The sequence below is a fragment of the Somniosus microcephalus genome, chromosome 10 (assembly GCF_052327205.1).
Source record: "Somniosus microcephalus isolate GS21.2 chromosome 10, FLI_Smic_1.0, whole genome shotgun sequence".
NCBI lineage: Eukaryota > Metazoa > Chordata > Chondrichthyes > Squaliformes > Somniosidae > Somniosus > Somniosus microcephalus.
Window position 1 is genome coordinate 170,464,977 of NC_140996.1, and position 20,906 is coordinate 170,485,882.

Below are 20,906 nucleotides of genomic sequence, written 5' to 3' on the forward strand. Positions count from 1 at the left end.
TTACACAATATTGGGAATGAAATTCCTCCCAATGATAATTTTAGAGAATAAGTAATTCGTAAGTGCAGAATGGGAAACACCAAAAAGGATCCTGAGGTATATTGGTGGGGTTGATGTTATTTGCACGAATGCAATGGTTGGTCCTAAAAGATTATTGAGCAGATAAAACTGCAAAGTATAAAACAAAGTGTGGAAACATCCACAATAATTTTCCAAACCACATCGTTATCTTCTTTACGATATTGTTGTGGAAATTTATAAACCAGTAAACACAATAGGGGCGATTCTCTGTGGCGGTTCTCCTGCCCACCACTGTAACCTTGGTTTCACAGATACCACTCAGTGGCCAGAGCCTGCAACCACATACAACCTAAGCTTGTTTTTTAAACCATTAACTCTCATTATAATATTTATCGACTATTGTTTTTGTGGCTAACGTTATGTGACATTTAAAATTGAAAACTCCCATTGCAGCACCACCTACAGGTGTAACATTCTGCAGGTGAATGTTAATACTTTTTTTAATGAATTATTTCTGTTTCTTTTAATGGTCTATTTTATATTAAGCAGCATAAGATCTTTAATGGACATTCTGGGTAAATATCTCACTGTGGCTCTCCTAAGAGTAATAAGAATATTCATCTCCTCCAGATCTCCCATCCATATTTCTATGCTGCTTTGAACACAGAACAACCTAACCAAACAAAATATGCACGATCTTACTCCTAAGTACCTTCTTATTTTCACTCCCCTCTGTAATGTTGAGCCCCTTCATTCCTTCTTAGTGGAAATGCTATCTAACTCTCATTTTAGGCTTAATGCATAACCCTGTTAATAGTTAAAGTCCAGAGTTCCTTACTAGACATGGCTAGAGCATATGTTTTATGTTTTAGATACAGGAACAGGAAAAGAGAACTAAAAAAGTTCCTGCTGCCAGATGTGCATTTATATGTTACTACCAGTAATTCCTGTGGAACACCATCAATCTCTTCCAAATCCCATTGATTTAATTCACATTCACTGTTTCATCTAAATCCATTCACTACTTCCCTTGCTAATATTTTGTGATGCCCATCTAAATCATTAGTTCTCAAATTAACCTCTCATACAAGTATCTGGCATTCACAAAACTAACAAGGGATGTTCTATTATTGCACACTCAGCTTTGAAACATATGTCACTCAGCCTGACAGTACTCCATCTTGTATGTTAGTAGCTGCCCACAATATTCTCTTATTTTCCCAGTCACTCAACAGAATCGTGTGCACAGGTTCATTTCAACTCCGCATCTTTGATTCCAAAATATTTCTATTAATTTGTTGTCAGAGGGTATAAAAAGAAATAATTGCAATTTTCCCATGAAGACTCATTCAGCCTGGCAGCCCAAATGATAACTGAATAAACCTGACACATAAGATTAGCAGGCTGAATTATTGGTTATTTTTGGAAGATAAACCTAGCAGTGCAAAAATGTAGGAGCACTTTAGATATAACTATATTATTAGGTTACTCAGACTTGTGCTTTTTTGTTAATGTCACCTCTATGAGTGTAATTATATCTTGATGTAATTAAATATTAGATTTCAGATTTGCATATCCAGATTGAAGGATAGGAATTAAAGTTTAAAAACTAAAGCAAATTAAGGATATTTCTCCAAAATAATCAGACAAGAGGATGGTACAAAAAAGTTTATTAGGTAACACTTTTGTAAACATTTGAGGTAAATTAACATTTACATCAATTTGCTCTTACAGAATATAATACATAAGGCACTTCTTTAAAGACAGCACTTGAAACAGCTTTGTTGCTTTTGCTCCAAATCATTAAATGTCCCTGACTGCCCAGAAAGTTCTTTACCTCTGGGTGAGAGGTTATATCAGGTAAATAATAGAATGTTTTCCTGGGCAACAAGTAGGCTTTGAAGCCTCTGAACAAGTCTTCAGCTGTTAACAAAAAGCATGGTAGAAAGCAACAGATATTGAATTAAGAAACCTAATCAGTTTAATTCAAATTTCATGTACAAAATATTTGATCTCACTTAATATAGTCTTTTAGTCTAGTAAACGTGTATTTGACTAATTACCAAATATGGTACAGGCCAGCTACTACAGCCCCAGTGCTATGTGATTATCTATTACAAGGTCAATTACTCTGTGGCTATAGTTGTGCATTTCTCATAATCAGTAAAAACCAAATGTATACAGTAACAACCTAAATAACTTTCATTTGTACACTGGAAATCAATTGAATTGTACAGCAATTGTACTGCCTTTTCTGTGAAGAGCCCTAATTTTATATTAAGACATTTAATTTTGGATTTGATGCATACTGGCAGGGTCGTTTTCTTACAATTTGCTATCCAACTATGTAAACTTTGGTATGTGTGTTTTTTTTTGCTCAGATGTGCAATTTTTGATAATGTAAACTTTCTGAAACCATAACAGTTACAAAGATAGCACACATTGTACAAGAAAATAGATGCAAATAAAGAACAATACATTAAAAACAATTACAAACTGATTCCTTGATTTGTTCAGTTATCAATAATGTTAAGGGTTTCAATAAATAATTAAAGTTATACCAAGCTAGAAAATTAAATCAATCCTGGGAAGACATTAAACTAAGCCTTGGATTCCTTAATTCAAGGAATACGTAATTTTGCTTGTATTTATTTGGCCAATTATCTAATAGATTCATCCAAGCAAGAGCCACTTGTTTAAAAAATTATATAAGAAAATCATCTTATTGATAACAGCAGATTTTTTTTGTTTCAGTGCATTATCTTTTTAGTATAACTAAACACAGGGCTACAAATAAATCTGTTCTAAAAAAAATTTGTGTTAGGGAATCTCAGAAAAGAAATTACACTTTGAGTACAGTTCTTGCACAAAACCGTGCAATTGAAGTAAATGAGCATTTCTTTAAAAAAAAAATTAAGGTTTCTGGTAGTAAAATTTGTTTCCATAGGCCAATGTGACGTTAAAGCAAAGATGAAACCTATACTACCTCTAATACATACCATAGTCTCTGCGTGTACTTAACTTTATTCCTAAAAATTTTATCAACTTATACTCAAATGTTCATGTCCTAGAAAGATGTTACATGGAGAGCCTTTGCAGCCTTGCTTTGCATAGTGATCCTTTGCAAGGTTCTACTGAAACTGTCAAGAAGTAATTGGCAATTTAACGCTTTGTTTTCCTCATATTAGCCAAGATTATGAATCTTGGGAAATACAGCAAAAATAAGTGTCCAAAGCAACAAAATGCAACTGACTCTCCCGATGATTCCCACCACCCCACCCCCCAACAATAAATGAGACTATAGCACCATGCCCTAACTCTGGAATATTAGTAACATTTTTCATCTCTGCATGTAAAGCTTATAGCAATGGTTTGGTAGCTCCAAATTTAGCACAGTGTTGAAAAGGTAGGGTATGTAAAAATGCCATGTTCTTGAAGAAACACCTGGGACCATTTCGATTTTATTGATGATGTGCTTTTACAATGTTTTGAAGGTAAACTTGACCTAAAACTTCTTTAAAAAAGTAAAAACATTACTCTTCTATAAACGGTTTTACCGCAAACCATGCTTTTATTTTACTTCTTGGTCATTCTACCCATCTTCTGCCCTAATGCAGTCATATCAAATGTGATAGAGTCCTAAATTTGTCCGAGTAGCATTGTATCTACTAATACACACAAACACGTCCTCACACACAAATAAACTGCAGTTAATCTACAACTGGTTTGAGTTTGTTGCCCTGCTTTGATGTTTTTAATAGAAGACATTCAAATTCATGTTCTAACTTTCCATGTACCTCAGCCTATAAACCATGTATCCAATCCTTCTATTTTCTTTTGTCACCATAAGCAGTGCAACTTCAAGTTTAACAACATTTGTCGGGGCACGTGGAACAGTGAAGATGGATGAAAACCAAGAAGCTAAATATTGCAACCCTGTGGTAGGACTAAGTTGAGTATGTGTCATGTATGAAGCATTCTGCGATTTGAAGTTCAGCTTTAGAGACTTTACCCGCTGTATTAGTTTGAAGAGAACTGATTACAATCAGAGTGCATGTTTCTAACATAATATGAGCGCATTCAAGGAGTTGAATAAGACATTTAAGGAGTTGTGTTTCTCGAGCTTACTGTAGACATCTTACCTTGCCATGAAATAATGATTAACATATTAAAAAGTACAGTTCTTAAGTCAACATGTGGTAGTGGGTTCCGTAAAATGAGCTCTTAGAGGTGCAATTAATGATCATGAATCAAAATGAATCAGGCTTCAGTGGAACATGATGTGAAATTTGGGGCAGTTTCATTTTGCGGACTTTCGCGGTCTACTAATTAAGATTTCTGTAGTGTTTTCATCATTTATTAAAAATTATAAAATAGGAGCCTGTATAAATGTTAAGGCTAATAGGCGTGTAACTCAATTTTAACAAAATAATCGTCATCTCTGTGAAAGCCACTAAAAAAGAGCGCATTGCAATGATATGCATACGGATGTGTATGCTTCTCCCACCCAGCCGACTTTATATTAAAACCTTGTACTGATTTAAGAGAGGAGGAAGGGGCGAAGCGGGTGCTAAACCGCTAGATCGTCCGACCTAGCTCTGCCGCTGCTGCTTTTACTAGCCCTGCTCAGGCGGCGCGTGTCTGTGCCGGGAGGCTCGTGCATCTCTACCGTTGTGGTCAGGTGACCGTTGCCGCGCGCCGCCCCACCCGTAGTTCCGCTGTCCTCATTGGTCGAGGTCGGGGCCACGTGCTCCTTCTTGCCGCTGCTGGTGCTGGGTTTGAGCTCGCGGGTCTGCTCGGTTGCGAAGTTGGCCCAGTTCTGCTCGGTCGCCAGCTTGTTGTTGTACACCACGTAGGGCGACCTGTCCTCGGGCAGCGGCGCCATTTTGAACTCAGTGGGCGGGGCCCCCGGGTACGGGTGGGGTCCCTCCGTCGTGTCAGGGAAATAGGGGTAACCGAAGCTGCCCGGGACCGTCCTGGTGACTGGCGTTATCAGCTCCGGCTTCGGCTCGAGGTCCGGGAGGTGTCGGTTGGTCACTCCCTGACGCAGCTTTTTCCAGCCGAGGTGATAGATTTCCATTAGGTTCAAGAAAAGGGACACGCAAGCCACCACAAGCATAAATAGGATGAAGATAGTCTTTTCTGTTGGCCGTGATATGAAGCAGTCCACGGTGTTGGGACATGGCCATCTGTTGCACCTATACAGAGGTCTAAGCTCAAAGCCATACAAGATATACTGACCTACAATAAATCCAATTTCAAACATCGCTTTGAAAATAATATTGAAAACGTAGGTGCGTAGCAGGGCCCCTCGAATTCGGATTTTACCATGTTCATCCCTAAAAGGAAGCTTCCCCTTTTTGCCGTTCTGAAGCAGTTCTTTGTTTCCTTGGTTCTTGACTTTTCTAATTTCTTCCTCCCTCTCTTTCCTTTTATCTTCCATACGCACTATGTGCAGTACATGGCCCAGGTATATCAAGGTGGGCGTTGAGACAAAGATGATCTGGAGGACCCAGAATCGTATGTGGGAGATGGGGAATGCCTTGTCATAGCAGACGTTCTCGCAGCCAGGCTGTTGGGTATTACAGGTGAAATCGGATTGTTCATCTCCCCAGACCTCCTCAGCCGCAGCCCCCAGCACTAGGATCCGGAAGATGAAGAGCACAGTCAACCAGACCTTGCCTACCACTGTCGAGTGTTCCTGTGCATTCTCCAAAAGCCTTCCCAGAAAACTCCAGTCACCCATTGTTTCAAGTCTCTACCCTGGAAAAGCAATCCATATAACAAAGAGCCATTAGATACTTGGAGAATGGAAAGCCCAAAACCTCAATGGAAATGGATACTTGGAGTAGTGGTTCTGAAAATACACCAGCAGAGTTATCTGGTTTCGTTATAAAGATTTGTATTCATTAAAAAGCAAACAATGATAGATTTGAGATACTGCATTTTACAAATAATATATTACACATATTCTCTGTCAACTGAATGGTGCTAATTCCGTCATTGGAATTCACACATCCTTCATACAAGATATTTGTTTTATGACGTAATTTGCTCACCTATTAAGCAAAGAAAGTACATATTACTATATTTAATATCTGAAAATATTACGGATGGTTAATCTTGTCACGAATGTATTTTGTCACTAAATGTCAGAAACAGTTTGCCTTAAAATTTGAAACTAAATCTTTGCATCTGACCACCACTTACAAATCTCAATGCATGAAGTCTGAAAAGAATGCCGTAATCCATCGACAGCCCAAATACCGTACATATTAATAAATAGAAAATGTAGAAACTGAATATGTACATAATTATTTACAGTTAAAACGGCATTTTTAAAATAAAGGACTGTGATTAAACGATGATTTAAAGGCTTTTAAGTGCTGAAGGTATGTTAAAAGTATTTAGAACGTATATATATATTTAAATAATCATTGTAAAATATGGAAATCTTACCGAAGGAGTACCCACCAGAAGAGTGAGTAAAGAAAAAAACCCTGAATCAGTAATATTGCCTAAAACGTCGGAAGTCAGAATGCCTGCTTAAGTACAGATAAGTGCAGGTAGACGTTGTTCTTCAGTATGTTTCAGTTGTCTAAACAATCAGCGGGGTTGTACTGGTCCAAAAATGGTATCAATTAATTTTATATATATACCAAAAGTCGTAATTCTATCTGCCGAACATCTTCGCGTATTTAAAGGGCAGGGCACTAAACTACAAACACGTACCTAGAATGCTACTCGTGTTATGCAATATCTACAAGAGGATTTCAATAGCATGAATGACAGGTTTGGGGCTCCGGTAAAATGAAACACTGTAGTACATTTGATTCGGTATTTTCATTTCTTCTGTCTTTTAGTTTGAATTTAGTAACAATGAAAGTCATTCACTTCTTTATTTTAGACTGATTGCGCCTGCCCTGCAAGTTACCATATAGGACAACTAATGAAACAAGTTAAGGCACTTCAATTAAATATTAACGCATGTGGCAATTGCTGATTTTGACACTATTCACGATGATACTATCAGTTTCCAGCTTTTGATCTATAAGAACGATTAACTTATTGTTACTGTGTATTAACTGATGAATCATCGACCCGAGTTTACACAACTACCCATTAGCTGTAATTTTATTACATCTGATGGCTCTATCGCAAAATAACGAAAAAGTCCGGTTTGTTTTATTAATCTATTCCAATGTGGTTGGATTACCACAAAGTTTAATCTCACAATCCACCTATTATCATACAAATTCAAAATACCGAAACATTTCCTATTATTTCCAGGTGAATGTACCTCGGCTAGTCACAACCAGTCTTCATTAACACGGTGGACATTTTTACATCTTATTAGAATGTGACAGTTACTGTGATGAGTTATTTGAACACATGTTAACATTGGTATATACTTTGATTTAGTTATTTAACAATTTCATACCCGCTTTGAAATCTTTTGTTTTTCACTTTCCATTCATATTGTTACCATCTGACTTCTTGTTTCCTTTGCCCTGTACTTTATTTCATTTTAAGTCTGTTGCTTCTACTCATTTAATTTTAGAAACGCCCCAGACACTTTAGTATTATAGATTTGGCTGGGTTATTAAATTTAGTCACAGAGAACACCAGTATAGTTAATTTTATCTAAAAAGTACAACAGATAAAATTAACTGATGATGGATTTAATAACACAAAAAGACATAATTTCAGACTCGTTTATTTGTGAAAGGCGGCCATGTAAAACAGTTCTTATAGTATACACTTATGTGTCAAGTGGCCATTAAGGCAAAGAGAATGGCGTTACAAGTGTAACCTTACCAGACTGAATTCGCCCAGCACCACATATTAAATTCAAATGGGCAAAGTCCGCACCAGTGATTCAGTCTGGCAGAATACTGTATTATGAAAAATGCCACACGGAAATGCAATTAATTGAGTCAATATAAACTGTTGGATAATAAATAAACCGATTACACCAGGTAAATACTAAGCATTGCTGATCATCATCAAAATACAGAAGCATCATACTTTCGTTGTGTACAAACTGTCTTTTCAGACCATGTAAAAGCTATCAATGTCTTCCCAGACTTTTAGAAAATAGACATTTAAGCTAGTCTTTTGAGATTTCCAGCGCTTTTGTAGTTTATAAACACGTTTGAAACCAACCATGAAATTTACACTGGATTTTGTAGCTTTTTAAATTCCTGCCAAAAATGCCGCCCACAAGGTTTTAGTATCAATATATGCACGTAACATTGGCTCACTGTGAGGAAAATTAATTCTGATTTTTAAAATATTGAGCATTTTAGAAAATAATTGGCAACCATTAACTTTAATTCGCTCTTAATTTTAATTTTAACTAAATGAGTACTTGACTCGTCTAATGCCATTAGGTTGAATTAAACTATCCCCAGTCAAGCTGTATTATAGGAAATAAAAACAGAAATTATATAGTTTGTTCAGACTAAAGCAAACTGCTATATAGTCAGGAAGTCTAAATCTTTGTGTTGTGTGTACATCATAGTCACCAAATTAGAAAACTTATTAATGTTACTTGTCCTATTGAAAATATAAAGTTTAACATGGTGGCAATTTCGCGGACGAACAGCTGAGATGTTGCCTTCTATAGATGCTTGCATCATCAGAAAATAAATTGCTGAATAAGGAAAAAATAGCTTATTCAGCTTCGTGTGGAATCAACAGGTGCCCAGTACAAAAGAATATTTATTTTACTCATGTATAATTCTTTCTCTCACTTTGTCATATTTTGCTTCAGTTCCATTACATGGAGACGGTCAACAAATTATGCGTTTTGGTATGAACAATAAAACATATACTTAAATATCAGTCGTAACACTGTTGCCTAAATGTATTATAACCTTTTACTTATACAGAAAAATCTGATTACAATTTTAATTCCTGTCAAATTAAAAGGGATAGGTCATTTAAAAAAACAGCTGCTGACAAAATACAGAATTGATTAAACTTCTAAAACTGTAATTTGCTGTAAATTGTCTCCGTTTCCAAGCTATGGCAGACGTCAAGGTTTGTAGAACAGGATTGTGCTTCTAGAAAAGGAAACCAAATGTAATGAAGATGAATAATATTTCGGTTAGTGACGGTGTGGATATTGTTAAAGTTTATTTTGATTCATTCTTTTCTGATGATTGTGCCTTCCTCTGTAAATTCTGCAAGTAAACCACTACTGGCATTTTAAATAAGGGCGAAATTACAGACAATTCTTTTTTCTAAGTCTGCTATCCTGTATTTGCTATGTCAAACGGTTACGAATACAGGTGCTCCGTTTTAAAAACTGACTTTGCTTTCCGAAAGTATATTTGAAGTTGATTTGAAACTAGTGGAATAAAAATAACATAAACATTTGCGCATAACCCACTTTTACCTCAAATTGGTGTAGCTTATCTCAATCATACCAACCTTAATCTGAACTATAGGTTATGCGTTTCAGAATAAAACACACCATGTTGCATCGTCAGGAAAATGCCAGATCTGTACAGTCAGCGAAGCAGCTTACAGCCATTTCCACACACCGATACAGTTCTTTACCATTGTTTTACACCCAAACGTTTATCAACTGTTCAAATATAACTTTCAGTTAAAATCTTATCAGACTAGGCACTCATGAAAACCCATTTATTATATTTTTTAAACTCTTACGGAAATCTCCCACCAACCCCCCGAAAAAGCAGCTAGGTGTGAAAAGACTCCCGTCTCATCAAAATGTTTGGGGATACCAAATTGTATCATACCTCAAGTTGAAGATGACAAAACCAGCTAGCAAACACATCCGGCTGTCATAGATGCCATATTTTGAGTGCGCTGGGGACATGAAGCAGACTTGTCTAGGTAACCCTCCCCCTCCCCAGCACCACTGCCAGCTTACCCAACACCTCTGACCGCTGTCAGCCAGCCTATTCAAGCACAATCGCTTTCTTCACACATCGATTTCCAAGCCAGTCTTGCGAGGGGGGAAAAGTGATTCAGAAGTCCATTAAACCTGCAGATTGGATCGCGCGGAGTTCCTGCTCAGCCAGCCATCGCCGCTGTCACATTGTGTGAGAATGCATGGCTGAACCTCGCTTGTCACCGGACGGAGGGCAACGCCACGCCCCTACCACTAACAGAACTCATCACTTTGGTAGAAGATACAGTTATAGCCTCTACAGGCTTCCCCCTCTGTTAAAAAGAACCAAACCAATAAGTTATAAACTTTCGTTGCAAATATTCTCTTTTGTTGTGTTTATACAACCACTTTAAGGGAATGGAGTGATCCGAGTTTCTTGCATACTTCCTCCTGTAATTCTGAACTCAGATATCTACTTTTTAAACATTATTATCCCAACCTCATTAGGTTCACAATAATATGTTTTGCATTTTTTAAATGACATTACTAGTGGAGAGAGCAGTTATCTTTTTGAATTGCATTCAGTTGTGTCGTATTTATTTTTGTAGCCACTCGGTATTTACTTAAACAATTATGGATACATTCTGCCGACGTGTATACACTACCCGCGAAAAAAATACAAGAAAAGGCTAGTCTCGTTTATAGGCGTTTGATAGGGGTTAAAACCATTAAGCCATTATTAAATCTTAAACTTGTTACAAATATATCAGCCCAAGGTTAATGTAAATTTTGTTGTTTTAGTAACTTACTCAAAACTATCAAAATAGAAAGAGCGGTGCAGACTCGATGGGCCGAATGGCCTCCACCTGTGCTGTACTATTCTATGATACTATGTGTAATCAAGAAAAGGATACAAAAGTCAAAAACCTATGATGATACGCCCTATCAAGGAGGGGCATAAACACATTGTAGCATCTGTTCTAAAATTACTTCTCTACATCGTTATATATGTTGTGTAGTTTTATTTATGATTTGACTATATTACACTGTGTACTCCTCTTCATAATTCTATTAATATGGCCATCAGAGGTTTATTATCGACCATATAATTTGCTCGTTTTCTGTAAAATATAGTCCTTATACAAATTAAGCCTCATGAATTGTAACTCTAATTAAAAGCTATCAGAATTGTACTTTCTGCATTATCTTGTGTATTGTAAGATCTAAGGGATACAATGTACTGTGTCGTCATAACAACAGAAAATGCTGGAAAAACTCAGCAAGTCAGGCAACATCCGTGGAGAGAAATTTGAGTTGACGTTTCGGGTTTGACCCTTTTTCAAAAAGGGTCAAACCCGAAACGTCAACTCAAATTTCTCTCCACGGATGTTGCCTGACTTGCTGAGTTTTTCCAGCATTTTCTGTTGTTATTTCGGATTTCCAACATCTGCAGTATTTTGCTATCGTACTGTGTCGTCACTTGGACACAGTGATATCAGTGTTAAAGATAACAAAATGTGTATTGGTTCAAGGTAAAAGCATTTTAGTTCTCAACTCTCATCTGATCTAACTACCTCATTTCAAAACTAATTAAAATTTTGAGTGCAATTTTTAAACGAATAGGTAAATCTGCATTTGGAAAGTATGAATTATAACCTAGCTAGGATAGAGAAAAGAACACATCTTTAAACACTTGGATTAGGCCTGAGAACAGGCGCGGGGATCACGATGCGCGATCTGCCTGCACTCATTGAAAGTAGTGCAGGCAGCATGCAAAATTTGTGCTGCCTGCTCATTAGCATGATTGCAGCGCTGAGCTCAGCGCTAAACGTGCTGCTGATTGGCTCAGTGCTCATGAGGTGAACCAATATCGGGAGCAGCCTGCTGTTCAATTGAAGTTTGCCTGCAGAGTGAAAGGCTGTCTGCACTTCTTAAAGGGGAAGTGGTTTGTTGCAGAAGTACCTCATTGCAACAATGGCACAACAGGGGAAGAGATGGGGCACCTCGCTTCTCTGATGCAGCATTGGAGGCCTTGGCCCAGGGGTATATAGGAAACAGGTCCTCTGCCTGCAGGTGGGCAGGAGGTCTTCAAGACACACCATCAGAAGGCAGTGGGAAGAGATTGCGCAAACCGTCAGTTCCACCAGTGTTGCCGCCAGGACCTGGATCCAGTGCCGGAAGAAGTTTAATGACCTCACACAAGTGGTCAAGGTGAGTGAATGCATCTTCAAATGCTATATCCCACCAACTGCACTACTAGCCTTACACACTGCTCAATGCACCACACCCCCATCACTCACCCACCAACAATCTCTACCAAACACGACTCATAACTCATAATCACAGTTCCACCTCACCTTCACATACTTACCACTGCTGCAATCCTTACATCCATATCTCACAGTTTGCACACATTGTCAGCTATTCGACCATGACAGGCACATCACCCAAACACATTGCACCACACTCACTGACACACTTCCCTTTCTCTTGCAGGCCAAGGTGGCTCACAACCGGCGTGAGCAGCAACAGACAGGCGTGGGGCAAGCACAGCTTCACAACCTTACTGCACTGGAGGAGACTGCTGCGGATAATTGGAGTGGCCGTCACTGAGGCCATAGCGAGCGGTGAGGTTGAAAGCATTGTTGATGATGGTATGCTCATACCTAATCCTTCTTCTCACATTCCACTTCCCCCTCATCCCACAATCTCTTCTCACTTACAAGCTGCTGATTGTGTAAGCATACACATCTTGCTTCCCCCCCACTCCCTTCACCACAACCCGACCCTTGTGCCTTTCTCCTTTCAGATATCCAAGAACTGCCAGTAGCCCAGCCAATGCACAAAGAACTAGAGGGGGAGAGTGATGGAGAAGAGGCACCATCGCTCAATCTTACACTCCCAGGCACCAGCTCAGAAAATGGCACTGCGCGAACTTTAGAGGGTAGTTTAGGGGCATGATCTACACATGGTGAGTCACCGGGCACGAGTGGGCTGCAGCCAGGCCAGTGGGAGAGGGTAGCACAGGTGCCAGCTCCCTGGAGGGTGAGTTCGCACAAGAGTTCTGCTGCACAGGACTCAGATAAGGACTTCAATGAGGTGGCCTTAAGAAGAAGGGTGATGGGCATGCACACAGAACTGCTTGGTGCAATGATAGGCCTGCCAGAGAGCCTCTTGTCACTGTCAAGGAGCATGGAGGAGTTCGGCTCCAACATTGCACCGGGCTTTGCGTGGAGATTGGAGCCCATGATTTCCAGGATGGAAGTGATGGGCAACTCCATTAGAGCACTTGTGGATCCAACCATGATGCTGGGTGTGATGGGCGAAGTCAAAGTGGAAGTGACCCAACATCTGAGTGCTGCAGTGGAAGCTCAGACTGCTGTCATGCAGTCTCAGCTTGCTGCCAAGCAAGCTCAGACTGCTGGCATCATGTCTGGGGTTATAAGTGTGGAAAGGGGCTTGCAGGGTCTCCCAGCAGTCCAGCAATCTGTCCTCCAACAGATGGTTAGGAATGCTGAGGCACTGCCCCAGAGGAATAGCAATGGTTCCATGGAGTACGAATCTGCTATCCTCTCTCAAGATGACAGCATTCGAATTCCCACCACTGCCACTGTGCCAGAGTCATTGCAGTTGCCTGTCAGCCAGCCAGACTGCTGAGGTGGTGCAGTCTACAGCTGGACCTTCTAGGCCCAGAGCTGCTCGAGGTCTTCCTGCAAGGCCATCTGCAATGTTCCCCACAGAATGTCAGCAGCCTTCCACCAGCCATGCTGCAGCCATTGGGGTAGCACTGCGTAGAAGCACTAGAATAGGCAAATGAACAGAGACACTAAGGGAATGCACATGGGTGGTTAGTTGGCTTTGTTATGTAAGATTCAAAATAATCATTTATAAATTATGTTTGGAATGTTTGTTTTGTGGTGGCTTTCATTTCAGCTTTGCGCCCAAGAGGACGCTGTGATGTTCCATGTCAGAGGGATGGTAAGGTGGGGAACTGTTGAGCAAAGGGGATCTGGGGTTTCATTCATTGGAACCGGAGTATGATAATGCGCTCATGGACAGACCATCTGGAACAGGCATTTGCTGCCTGCCTCCTCCTTCCTCCTCCTCCTCTTCCTCCTCTTTCTTCTCCTAAGGTGGCCACGGAACCCATGGTGGCAAGGGCTGCACCCTTATGATGGCCAAGTTGTGGAGGATACAGCATTAGGATGACGATGAAATGGGATGCCCACTCCGGCGAGTGCTGGAGGGCTCCTCCTGAGCGGTCAAGGCAGCGAAACCGTTGCTTAAGCACCTCGATGGTCTGCTCGATGAGGTTCCTCATGGCAGCATGGTTGTCATTATATGATTGCTGGCCACGTGTGGTGGGAGTGTGGAGGGGAGTCATCAGCCAGGTGTAGAGCAGATATCCCTTGTCTCCGAGCAGCCACCCTCAGGTTCAATGTGATGGCTGGAAGATTGCTGGCATAGCAGACTGGCATAGGATGAAGGCAGCATGACTGCTGCCAGGATACTGGGCATTCATCATCATGATGTGCTGGGTGTGTCACACACTAACTGCCCATTAAGAGAGTGGTAGCCTTTACAGTTACGGAACATCTCAGGATTGATATGCAGCACCAGAAAAGCCACATGTGTGCAGTCGATGGTGCCCTGCACCATGGGGCAGCCCGATATCCTGATAAAGACACATGTGCGCTCCTCCTGCTTCTTTCTGTTCAGAGAGAAGACAAAGTCCCTTCTCCTGAAGTACAGAACCCCTGTGACCTCTCGGATGCAGCGATGGACGGCAAACTGGGAGATGTTAGATACGTCGCCTGCTCCAGCCTGGAAGGATCCGGTGGTGAAAAAATTCAGGGCCACGGTCACCTTGAGGGCCGCTGGCAGTGCTGTCGTCGCCCTGCTCTGAGGCTGCAGGTCTGGTTCCAAGAGGTGGCAGAGTTCTGTGGCCATCTCCTTGGTGAAGCGGAGCCGCCAAACAAACTGCTCCTGGCGTATATGCAGGTAGGAGAACTGCTCCTGCTCAGAGCCCTCCTCCCCCTCCCTCTGCGAGCAGCTTGTGTTTGCTGTCTCTGCTCCATCTCCCTGTCATGCTGCAGCGTGAGGGGGACTGCAACTAGAACCCCCATGACTGGGAGCAAGTGGTGTAGTCAGAGGCCTTCCAGTGGCAGCCAACGCCTTCCCAATGTCCAGCAGCTCTCCCTGCACACTTTACCAACTTGATAAATGTCTTCCAGCAAGCTAGTATCGATATAAACACTGCAAGTGCCAGTACAGGAGAAAAAATCAACTTACCTGCAAGTTGGATGTATCCCTTTAAATAGCACTGGTACAGCTGAACGCAATTTTAATTGTGCATGTTTAGGAGAGGGCATTGATTGGAACGGTGACTTCCAAAATGGCAGGTCGTGCATCAAATCAGAATTGCATGCTGATTGACATCACGATCTGCCTCATTTGAATTCTTCCGCCGCACGCAGGCAACGGCCGTGCTACCAACCTGCCCAAAATGGCGTCCGCCGTGGACATGGCCGGAAGTGGCCAGAAGCAAGGTGGTCGCCATTTTTTTGCCAAAACTGGCCTTAACTGCCGGTGTTAAGCAAGGGAATTTCATAGAGTCATAGATTTATACAGCACAGAAAGAGGCCCATCAAGCCCTATCTATTCTAATCCCATTTTTGAGCACTTGGTCCATAGCCTTGTATGCTATGGCATTTCAAGTGCTCATCTAAATGCTTCTTCAATGTTGTGAGGGTTCCTGCCTCTACCACCCTTTCAGGCAGTGAGTTCCAGATTCCAACCACCCTCTGGGTGAAAAAGTTTTTCCTCAAATCCCCTCTAAACCTCCTGTCCCTGACCTTGAAACTATGCCCCCTGGTTATTGACCCCTCTACTAAGGGGAAAAGTTCCTTTCTATCTACCCTATCTATGCCCCATATAATTTGTACACCTCAATCAGGTCCCCCCTCAGCCTTCTCTGCTCTAAGGAAAACAACCCCAGCTTGTCCAGTCTCTCTTCATAGCTGAAGCGCTCCAGCCCAGGTAACATCCTGGTGAATCTCCTCTGCACCCTCTCCAATGCAATCACATCCTTCCTATAGTGCGGCGACCAGAACTGCACACAGTATTCCAGCTGTGGCCTAACTAGCGTTTTGTACAGCTCCATCATAACCACCCTGCTCTTATATTCTATGCCTCAGCTAATGAAGGCAAGTACCCCATATGCCTTCTTAACCACCTTATCTACCTGTCCTGCCGCCTTCAGGGATCTATGTACATGCACACCGAGGTCCCTCTGATCCTCTGTCCTCACAAGGATCCTACCATTCATTGTGTATTCCCTTACCTTGTTAGTCCTCCCAAAATGCATCTCCTCACACTTTTCAGGGTTAAATTCCATTTGCCACTGTTCTGCCCGTCTGACCAACCCGTCTATATCGTCCTGTAGCCTGAGGCTTCCCTCCTCGCTATTTACCACTCCACCAATTTTTGTGTCATCTGCGAACTTACTGATCATACCTTCTACATTCATATCTAAATCATTAATGTACACTACAAACAGCAAAGGACCAAGCACCGATCCCTGCGGTACACCACTGGACACAGGCTTCCGGTCACAAAAACAACATTCGACCATCACTCTCTGCCTCCTGCCACTAAGCCAATTTTGGATCCAATGTGCCAAATTGCCCTGGATCTCATGGGCTCTTACCTTCTTGACCAGTCTCCCATGCGGAACTTTGTCAAAAGCCTTACTGAAGTCCATGTAGACTACATCAACTGCACTACCCTCATCCACACACCTAGTTACCCCCTCGAAAAATTCAATCAAATTGGTTAGACATGATCTCCCCCTGACAAAGCCATGCTGACTATCCTTGATTAATCCTTGCCTCTCCAAGTGGAGACTAATTCTGTCCCTCAGAATTTTTTCCAATAATTTCCCTACCACTGATGTTAGGCTCACTGGCCTGTAATTCCCTGGTTTATCCCTACTACCCTTCTTGAATAATGGTACTAAGTTAGCTGTCGTCCCATCCTCTGGCACCTCCCCTGTGGCCAGAGAGGTTCTGAAAATTTGTGTTCTCCCTTGCCTCACACAGCAGCCTGGGATACATCTCATCTGGGCCTGGGGATTTATCCACTTTTAAGCCCGCTAAAACCGCTAGTACCTCCTCCCTCTCAATACTAAAACCTCACACACATCTTCCGGCTCTACTCACAGATTGCCACTTTGGTCCCTAATGGGCCCTACTCTTTACCTGGTTATCCTCTTGCCCTTAATATACTTATAAAACACCTTGGCATTTTCCTTTGTTTTGCCCGCCAGTGTTTTTTCATGCTCCCTCTTCGCTCTCCTAATTTCTTTTTTAAGTACCCCCCTGCACTTTCTATACTCCTCTAGGGCTTCCTTTGTTTTTAGTCCTTTGTATCTACCAAAAGCCTCCCTTTTTTTCCCAATCCATTCTTGTATATCCCTTGACATCCAGGGTTACCTGGGCTTGTTGGTCCCACCCTTGACCTTTTCGGGAACATGTTGGCATTGTACTCTCTCTATTTCCTTTCTGAAAGACTCCCACTGCTCTGATGTGGATTTTCCCACAAGTAGCTTATCCCAATCCAGTGTGGCCAGATCCTGCCTTATCATATTAAAATCAGCCTTCCCCCAATTTAAAACCTTTATTTCCGGTCCACCTTTGTCTTTTTCCATGACTACCTTAAATCTCACCGAATTATGGTCACTGTCACCAAAATGCTCTCCTACTGACACTTCTACCACTTGCCCGGCTACATTCCCTAGAATTAGGTCCAGTACCGCCTCCTCTCTTGTAGAACTTTCTACATGCTGGCTCAAAAAGTTCTCCTGGATGCACTTTAAGAATTCCGCACCCTCTAAGTTTTTCACACTCTGACTATCCCAGTTAATATTGGGGAAGTTGAAATCCCTTACTATTATTACCCTATTATTTCTACACTTCTCTGAGATTTGCCTACATATCTGTTCCTCTATCTCCTCCTGACTGTTTGGGGGCCTATAGTACACTCCCAGCAAAGTGCTTGCCCCTTTTTTGTTTTTAAGTTCTACCCATATGGCCTCATTAGAGGAACCTGCTTAGATATCATCCCTCCTTACTGCAGTAATTGACTCCTTGATTAATATTGCAACACCCCCTCCTCTTTTACACCCCCCTCTGTCTTGCCTGAAGATTCTATACCCCAGAATATTGAGCTGCCAGTCCTGCCCCTCCCTCAACCATGTCTCTGTGATAGCAACAATATCATACTCCCATGTGTTCATCAACACCTTCAATTCATCTACCTTACTCGCAAGACTCCTTGCACTAAAATAAATGCCATCCAGCCTTGCCATACTCCCTTGTGTTGTGTATGTACCTTTAAGAGAAGAACTGATTCTATACTGCAGTACCGGCAGTGACCACCCCTGTATATAAAGCCATAGCAGGCTTCTGTACTTCAGCCTTAAGTTACCCTCTGTTCAGTAAATACCTGTTTTATTGTTCTCCTGCAGTCCATGTATTATTAAGGCGCAGACACTACAGTGGCGACGAACAGGTTCGAACTCACCTGCAGCACTGCATCACCTCACGGGGATCTTTCCCTGAGAAGAAGCTTCTTGGAGGTCGAAGTCAGAGCAACGGGCGTCGACCGCGGGCAACCGCCCAAGGATCCCTCGGAGTTCGGAGAGTTGCAGGAGAGGCTGTGGAGAGCTGGGCTTGGCTCCCCAGTCAAGGTGTTCCAGCAAATCGTGCTGGTAGCAGGTAGTGCGCTGACCCTTCCGGACTGCGGCGGGCTCAAGCTCGATCGAGCGGCTCTACAAAGGGACCGTGCAGCGTCGTCGGGAGGAAAAGAGAGAGAGAGAGGGTGGAGCGCACAGGGCGCGGTCGATGCTCAAGAACCGGGCAGCATAGCGAAAATAAAACAAGGGGAAGGAAAAGTGAGACGCGCCGAAGCCGCGGGTCGCTGTCATTACCCTGCGGAACGCTAGGAGCAGCGTGGCAGCAAGGGGAAGAAGGAAAAGCGCGGGAGGCGCCATTTTATTCCATTGGGGAAGAAGGAAAAGCGCGGGAGGCGCCATTTTAAATCACCCAAGATGCCGAAAAGTGGCAGTATCACTGCTTTCGACAACGAGGTAGAAGACTGGACCACGTATGTGGAAAGAATTGAAGTGTACTGCAAGGCAAATGAGGTGGCCGATGCAAAGAAGGTGTCGGTATTATTAAATTTGATGGGCGCGAGAACGTACGGCCTATTGCGGAATTTAATTACCCCAGCTAAACCAATGGAGAAACATTTTGAAGAGATTGTTAATATCTTACAGGAACACCTAAACCCTACACCGCTGCTGATAGCAGAACGATTCAAGTTCCATAAAAGAAACCAGCACAAAGATGAGAGCAATGCTGACTATCTTACGGAACTATGCAAGTTATCGAAGCACTGCCAGTTCGGAGCAGGACTGGCAGACACCTTACGGGATAAGTTTGTCTGCGGGCTCCAGAGTGAAGGAACCCAGAAACGACTACTTTCGGAAAAGGACCTGACGCTAGAACAGGCTTTCAGCGTGGCAGTATCCTACGAAGCAGCAGCACGGGGAGCTGCGGAAATACAACAGAAACCACAAGAATACAGCACTAACGAACTGGCGTATGGAGCAGAAAAGTGCTATCGCTGCGGCAGAACAACCCATGATCAGAAGGACTGCTGGTTTAAGGACAAAGTATGCAGGCAATGTGGGAAAATGGGACACATAGCAAGAGTCTGCAGGTCGGGAAAGAAAACCAACACTACAAGAACTACTAAGGAAAAGTACAAGAAAGTAAAGAAATTGACAGACAGTAGTTCGGAAGATCAGAAGAGTGATAAGGACTCCGGGAGCAGGAGACTACGTTGTCTAAAGTTACACAACGTGATCGCAAAGGAGGATCACCGAACCATTTGGGTCACCTTCATGATAGCAGGGTCCCCAGTAAAGATGGAATTGGACACAGGATCAGCCCTAACTGTCATTAATCGACGAGACTATGAGCGGCTATTCTCACACATACCCTTGAAGGACACGTCCATTGTATTGAAGACATACATGGGGCAAAAAGTCTACCCCAGAGGAAAAATAAGGGTGCCAGTTGAATACAACGGCAAGGAAACACAGAAACTGTATCTATATATACTACAAGATGGAGGACCACCATTATTGGGATGTGAATGGATCCGAAAAATACAATTGGATTGGCATTCCATTCAGGCGCCAACTGTGACTGACAAAAAGGATGATGACGTCACACCTGGACGACTGTCAAAAATTCTAACTGACGCGAAAGAGGTGTTCCAACAAGGACTTGGGACTCTAAAAGGAGTAACGGCAACGATAAAAATCGAAGATAACGCAAACCCCAAATTTTTTAAGGCCAGACCGGTACCTTACGCAATCCGCCCAGCCGTTGAAGCAGAGCTGGAGAGTCTGGAGTGTTCGGGTGTGCTGTCCAAGGTGGACTGGAGTGAGTGGGACACACCCATCGTTCCTGTAATGAAGAAATCATTGAGCAGCACGCCTGGGGAGCCGAAGAAGGTTCGCATCTGTGGGGACTTCAAGGTAACTGTGAACCCAGTCCTGCACACAGTATAATATCAACTTCCACGGATAGAAGATATTTTCGCCTCACTATCTGGAGGGAAACGCTTTACAAAGATTGATCTGGCCCAAGCGTATCTACAAATGGAGGTGGAAGAAGCATCTAGGAAATACCTCACGATCAACACTCAAAAAGGCCTTTACCAGTACAATCGACTGGTATTCGGGGTAGCATCAGCCCCAGCTATTTGGCAGAGGGTGATGGAACAAGTCCTGCAAGGGATCCCGGGGACCCAGTGTTATTTGGACGACATCCTGGTTACGGGCGAAAATGACAGTGAACACCTTGCCAACCTGGAGTAGGTGCTCACTAGATTACAGGAATATGGGCTACGAGCCAACCGCCCCAAATGCGAGTTCTTCAGGAGACAA

At 42.4% G+C, this 20,906-nt stretch overlaps 1 protein-coding gene across 2 annotated transcripts; it reads right to left on the minus strand.

Annotated features, from left to right (window-relative positions):
• Positions 1–1,674: 1,674 nt before the first annotated feature.
• gja3 (gap junction protein, alpha 3) lies at positions 1,675–10,339 on the minus strand. 2 transcript variants are annotated; one of them, XM_085999155.1, is made up of 3 exons: positions 9,926–10,339; positions 7,840–7,916; positions 1,675–5,784 (listed from the first exon to the last, which is right to left on the minus strand). In XM_085999155.1, exon 3 carries the CDS (start codon positions 5,765–5,767, stop codon positions 4,592–4,594), a length of 1,176 nt encoding a protein of 391 aa, XP_085855281.1. In that variant the 5' UTR covers positions 5,768–5,784; positions 7,840–7,916; positions 9,926–10,339; the 3' UTR covers positions 1,675–4,591. The 2 variants fall into 2 exon arrangements, with proteins under 2 accessions (XP_085855281.1, XP_085855280.1); XM_085999154.1 differs by having other exon boundaries at positions 7,840–9,089.
• Between the last annotated feature and the right edge of the window lie 10,567 nt (positions 10,340–20,906).

Coding starts and splice junctions, on each gene's coding strand:
- gja3 (XM_085999155.1), bottom strand. CDS start 5,767: ATGGGTGACTGGAGTTTTCTGGGAAGGCTTTTGGAGAATGCACAGGAA.